Source organism: Papio anubis, chromosome 11 (assembly GCF_008728515.1).
Source record: "Papio anubis isolate 15944 chromosome 11, Panubis1.0, whole genome shotgun sequence".
Classification (NCBI taxonomy): Eukaryota; Metazoa; Chordata; class Mammalia; order Primates; family Cercopithecidae; genus Papio; species Papio anubis.
The window spans coordinates 20,447,227-20,453,248 of NC_044986.1; the positions used below are offsets into that span (position 1 = coordinate 20,447,227).

A 6,022-nucleotide genomic window follows, 5' to 3' on the forward strand; every position below is an offset into this window, starting at 1 on the left:
TTTTCTAAAGCAAATATTTTTTTTTTTAATGGCATGCAGAACTGCAGCGATCCAGCACTGCAAACAGAACAGCATTCTTGATCTGCGAGCCCCCGGAAACCTTCCGGTAACTTTTTCACAGCTTGCTAAGAAACAGAAAGCTGACCAACTTCCAGCAGTGACTCTAAATGAAATCCCTATCAGTAAAATTAAAATCAAGGTGAAGAACTCCTGGCAAGAACGAGGATTGTTTTCCTCAAAATTCTTTCTCAATCAGACACAGAGGGCATCAGTCAAAGCTCCTTCCCTTAAACAGGCAAAAGTTTCCAAAAACACGTCTTTCAGATAAGCTCGTTAGGTTCCCAAATGCCTGAGTTTGTTTCTGGGGTTTCAGAAAGTTTCAATATCAACAAAGTGGAAAGCGCTGGCATACTTAATTTATAAGCATTAAAATATGACCTATTGGGTGAATGTTGAGCCTATAATCCATACTGCAGACATTAAACCCCAACCTATAAAGATTAGCATGGAATTAATACGGTTACATTGAGATTGAAATCTAAACATGTTCACCATAAATATTTCTGAAGGAGATGAAAAACAATTAGCATAAATACCAAAGAAGGGTAAGAACACCTGTTCTTTTTCAGGGCGATAAGCATTTTATTGTTCTCTATTTAAAATGTAATGACCTGTGTAATTACAGTAATATTACATTGTTATGTAGGGGCTTGGAATGTCACACTTTGAAAAGTGTTGTCAAAACAATCAGGGGTGAGGTGGGGGGGTGGGAGGACAACTGGGAAGGACCACCGTTAACCCTTCACACTCCAAGATCTGAATATTTTGTATCAGAAAGGATTATGTTGTTTCAGTGAGGAAAAAACATGCATTTTTCACAAGCCAGAAAGAGAAGTTGCCCGGCTAAATAAAACCCCAATGAATAGGCCCCTCTCAGTTTCCTTTAAATGCTGGATTCCAAGTTCAAAAATGAATTCAAGATGCAGATTATTTATCTGTTCAACCTAGTAGCAAACAGCTCGGTTGAAAAGCAAATAATTTTGGATAAGAGAAGATGCAAGGGCTCGAATAATCAAGTCCTTAAAAAGAAATTTCAAACCTAACTGGAATTTCAACCACCATATTCCTATTTCCCCTTTGCCAGGAGGGAAAAAGAAATGTAAAACTACTTTTTCCAATCAACTTTAATAGGTTACAGTATTCTTATCTTTAGTATACAAATGTTACCACAGTTCTAATATTTGCAGTTCCAACACTTCCCATCTACTTAACTAGACCTCTCCTTAATGCAGTTTTGTATCTGAATCTGTCTTTTTAAAAGCCATTCCTATTACTGTATCAAAGACTAAATTAATATTATGCAGAAATCTTTGTCATTTTAAAATAAAATTATTACTATCAAGCTTTATGGTGTCTTCAGCAATTAAAGCATTATTCTTGAGATAATGTATTATTCATCATAAGCCGATTTAATGATACTCTCTAATTCTTTACATTCTTAAATTAAAAAAGCAGAAATCAGGGTTCCAGAGAGTTTGCTTTTTAAAGGATGCAGCTGCTTACAGGTACACCATAAGTAACAGAAAATGTAGCAAAAATCACCGCCACCACGGAGCAAAGGGAAAATAATAAAGCATACAGCAAATTTGTCCTTACACCTTGCCATTAAAAACACACCCTATAAAACACTAAGAATTTCAGAAGAGCATGGGAAGCCCGCTATCTTGCCTATGGATGCCTCCATTCCTCCCGCAGCTGTATCAAATCTGGAATTGCAAGTTGGCCCTCTGATTGAAGACGTCAGGAGTGACATACAACAGCCTACCGTCCTCATTTCCACTGCTCTGCTGACCAGCCTAAATAAATAACTTTAATTTTGGAGCACATAATCTAACCCAGGTAACAGGGAGGAAGGAGGAAGGGGCAGTGTACACAAAGATGTCTGCTGGTGTTTGACATGTAAGTACTAAAACTGCCTACTGAGTTCAGAAATGTCTTCTGAGACTCAATCTGATGTCACAGCACCAGGCCACCCGCTATGTCCACAATTAAAATAACTAGACGCCGTCTATTCCTATAATGCCCACAAAAGGGACCGATCATTGGGAGCCTTCCTTTTCTCACCGGGAAATCATTTATTTGCCTTTAACAATTTCCCTGTTTGCTAATTACAAGACAACACAACTGCTCAAGTTTGAGAAGGAATGGCAAGATTGCCAGCATCAGACAGGGAGTTTAAAAAGAGCCAAGAAAGCTAGCAAGTCCGCCATCAAAGCTCAATATTCCGATGGTTAAGTGGATTTTAAAATAATACCAGGGAGGTTTCCATCGGAAGGGGGAGGGGGGGAGAGGCAGAAATTCTCAGGGATTCTTTGGAATGTTGCTTGGGCCGGTTTATTGGTAGGCGAACACTGCGATTCTGAGCCGAACGGTCCCGTTTAAGATGCCCCACAAGCTCTCAAGAAAAATACAAAGTAAGCGAACTGTGCTTCCCCTACAGCTGCAAGCCCAGAGCGCGGCCCCTGCAGCCTGGTGGAACTGGCCCTGGAGAAGGGGGTCGAGCCGAACCGCTCTCCCAGCTTCCCAAGCATGCCTGGGCGCCGGGCAGGGGGGGGAATAATTATTTCTCTTCCCTAGCCATAAAAAAATGACCGGTCTAGCATGCCCTTGCCATTTTGCCAGGGCCCAAAAAAACAAGTCAAACCTGATAGTTAATATTTTAATGCTTAAAAACACTTGTAGATCTGATCGACTCCCGTCCGGCAAGCCCTCGGCCATTAGCACCGAATCCAAGGCTGCTGAACAGTGGGTGCATTATTTCAAATTGCTATCTGGAGTTACCGAAAAAGAAAAAACAAAAGTCGTGTGTGTAAATAAGGGGTAGGGGACCAAACCAGAGAAGGTGTAAAATGACAATCCCGGGAAGCCGGGCACAAATGCGTCTTGCGTCCAGAGATTCGTAATCCAGGCTTCTTAGAAGAGGGAGGGAGGGATGAGGAGGAAGGGGTTCAGGGTGAGGGCAGGGGCCAGAGGCCGGTGGGGGAGGGGATGAGCCGTCTTAACAAATGTCAGGGTTGGGCGCGGGACCGACCCTGCAGGAAGCGCCCCCCGAGCCCGGCACCCCGCGCTGCCCTAGGGCCCCCAAAGTTGGGTGGCCGGCGATCGGCGGCCCACTCCATTGAAGGAGAGGCGCCCCGGCCTCCCTCGGCCCCCATACCTCCTTGAGCCCGCACACCCTGGTCTCTGGCCCCCCCAGGGCCCACGACGGGCCTACACGGAAGCTGGCGAGCGCAGACCCCGCCATACATCCCAAGGCGCCAAAATTCCCTAGAAATACACAAGTCCGCTTAGAGGAGTCCATTCCGGCTGCACACAAATCAAGAATCCGGGCCGCAGGGGCCTCCCCGCCCCACTCAGCCTGGCTGCCCTGCGCGGCCCGGGAGAGCCCGCAGCCAGCGCGCCGGGCAGCCGAGCCCGCCACGGCGCCCAGGGCGCTCGCGGCCCTGCGGGTCGCCAAAGAAAAGGACGCCTCAGAGCCCCCAAGTTTGCGGTGGGACCAATCTGGGAAGTGTGACCTTCCAGGGGAAGGGGGAAGGAGGGCCGAGAGCCAGAGATTGCCACTAGAAAGGTAAATACATAGCCGCCCAAAAGAAAGCCAAGGAGCCTCTCCAGGGCCCCCGGCTCTGCGCGCTAGCCAGTTCTCAAGTCCAACGCCTGAAGGAAACCCACTCTCTACCCCGCGCATCGGGCGCAGCACAGTCACTCGGGGCCCGCAGCGGCAGCCAAGGGGTTAACCGGGGAAAGCCCAAGACGCCACAGAAGAGGGAAGGAAGAGGAGAGAGAGGGAGAGAGAGCAAAGAAAGAGCCACACAGTCATCTTCCCAGGGTGAAGAAACAAACACCACCACCAAAGGGGGAGGGGGAACCAGAGCGCAAAAGAAAAGTTATTCGGATTTCCCACCCCCGCCCCACCAACAAAGCCCTGCTTGGACAGAGAGGTCTCCCCAACATCACGAGGCAGCAAACTGAAAGCAAGAACGTGGCGAAGTGCAAACAAATCCAGTCCACAAAAGGCAGAAAAGTTTGGAGAGTTTCGGGCCGCCTGGGCCACGAGCGGGGGAGGGGAGGGAGGGAGGGGAGGAGGCGGGGAGGGGGAGGCGGGGAGGGGGCAGGGCAGGGGCCGCATGCGGGGCCCGGCGGGCGGCGCGGGCGGGCGGGCAGCGGGCGGGGGCCGGGCGCGGAGGCACTTACGGTTCGGGCGGTGGGCGAGAGCGATCCGTTGGGGAGGTAGGGGCTCGTCAGGTCGGGGATCATGATGAAGGGGTAGCCGGGATACGGTGGCCCCTTAAAGAGCCCTCCATCTTGCCTCTTGGCCGCTAACATGGCGGGGCGGCGAGGGGACGGCGGCGGCCGCGCGGGGCAGGAGAGCGGGGCACAGAAGTGCGGGGCTGGGCGCCCGGCCGGGCAGCTGGGGAGCCGGAGCCGGAAACCGGGCGCAGGGAGCCGGGCGCGCAGAACTGGCTCCGGCCCGGGGGGCAGCGGCTCAGGCGGCTGCGGGGCGCGCGGGGCGTACTCACCTTCTTCCAAGCAGTTTATCTCGGAAACTTTCGGAGCAGGCGGAGGCCGTCTTTCCGCCTTCGGAGGGGTGGAGGTGGGGAGGGCGAGGGGCAAACGCCACGCAGAAGGGGGAGAACGGGGAGAAAAAGAATCGGCGAGGTCGGGGGGGGTAGAAAAAACAGGGTTACAAGTTTTTGCAATGGTGGCATCGCACGCACACGCCGCCCGCCGGGCCCCGCCGCCGCCCCCAGCCCCGATTTCTCCCCTTTCAGCAACATTTGCCAAGCCCAGGAAACAGATAAAAAACCCCACCAGCCCGAGGGGCTTTTCTTACCTCGGAATCGGAGGAGCTGTTTTGATTCGTTTCTGATTCATTGACTAGAGACGATTTGACATCAGCTAAATCCCTCTCTGCCGAGGAGTTTTCGGAGCTCTTCTCCTCCTGTTCGCCCTCGTCTTTGAAGGAAATCAGTTCGTCGTTGGCGCCTAGGTCATCCCCTCCACCGCCGTTCAGCTGCGGCATTTTTTTTCACCCACCAGCAGCAATTTTGGAAGAAAAATGAAGGAGGAAGAAAAGCCAAAAAAAAAAAAAATCACCCCCAAAAAGTTTTGCCCCCCAAAAAAAATATTGCAAGAAAAAGACGAGTCCAAGGTGAACTTTTTTTCTGCTTGGGGGTCTTTTTCTCCTGGGGAGGGGAAAAGAGGGAGGAGGGGAGGGGAAGGGGGGGGAGATCTTCTGCACGCGTGAGTTTGGGTTTCTTTTTTCTCTCGTTCCCAAGGATCCGATCAATGTGCAAAAAATAATAAATAAAAAAGGGGGGTAAAAAAAAAAAAAACACCAACAACAACAAGAAGTCAGATATAAAGAGCAAAGGGGGGGGAAGCCGAAGATACAGGAGGTGCTCGTGCCGCTCGGATTTGAGTGAGTTGAAGTTAGACTGAGAGCTTTTCAGTTCAAAGGCGGCGCTGATTGACAGATAGAAAAAGGGGGATCGAAATCCGGAGGAACGGAGTAGTCTGGGAGCGGAGATTATTGACAGGGCGAGAGGAACACACTGCCTTAATGAGATGCCGGAGGGCGGGGCCGGCCCGGTGACGTGTGCATAAATAAACAGCCGGGGTGGGCGGGGCGGGGGCGGCTAACAATGATCCTTTCGGGCGCCGGGAGAGGGAGGAGGGAGAGGAGGAGGAGGAGAGGGGCGGGGAAGCCGGGGGGAGACGGAGGGAGGAGTGTGCAGGGGGAGCGGCCTGCGCGGAGTGTGTGCGAGCCCGGGATTCTGGGCGAGGGTGCAGGGACTCGCTCCGGGTGGGGGCGGTTTCAGAAAGACAATGCGGGGTGGGAGAGGAGGAGAAGGGGGTGGCGACCAAGTCAGGAATCCGAGCCGAGGAAGGCGGAAGGAAAGCCCACTTGGGGGGCGGGGATGGGGAGAGGCCCAAAAAAGTGCACTTTAGAAATATTAGAAAT

At 51.5% G+C, this 6,022-nt stretch overlaps 1 protein-coding gene across 41 annotated transcripts in view; it reads right to left on the reverse strand.

Moving 5' to 3' along the window:
• TCF7L2 (transcription factor 7 like 2) overlaps positions 1-5,654 on the reverse strand; it is a 219,443-nt gene extending 213,789 nt beyond the window's left edge. For 7 of the 41 annotated variants that reach the window (XM_031652063.1, XM_031652062.1, XM_031652059.1 and 4 more), the window contains exons 1-3: positions 4,892-5,651; positions 4,578-4,635; positions 4,252-4,376 (exon numbers count right to left, since the gene is read on the reverse strand). In XM_031652063.1, the coding sequence (XP_031507923.1) occupies positions 4,252-4,376; positions 4,578-4,635; positions 4,892-5,080 (372 nt within the window). In that variant the 5' untranslated portion in view covers positions 5,081-5,651. Of the gene's footprint in view, positions 1-4,251; positions 4,377-4,577; positions 4,636-4,891 lie in introns of all 41 variants that reach the window. The other 34 variants (XM_031652092.1, XM_031652093.1, XM_021943675.2 and 31 more) reach the window with 11 other exon arrangements.
• Positions 5,655-6,022: the final 368 nt, after the last annotated feature.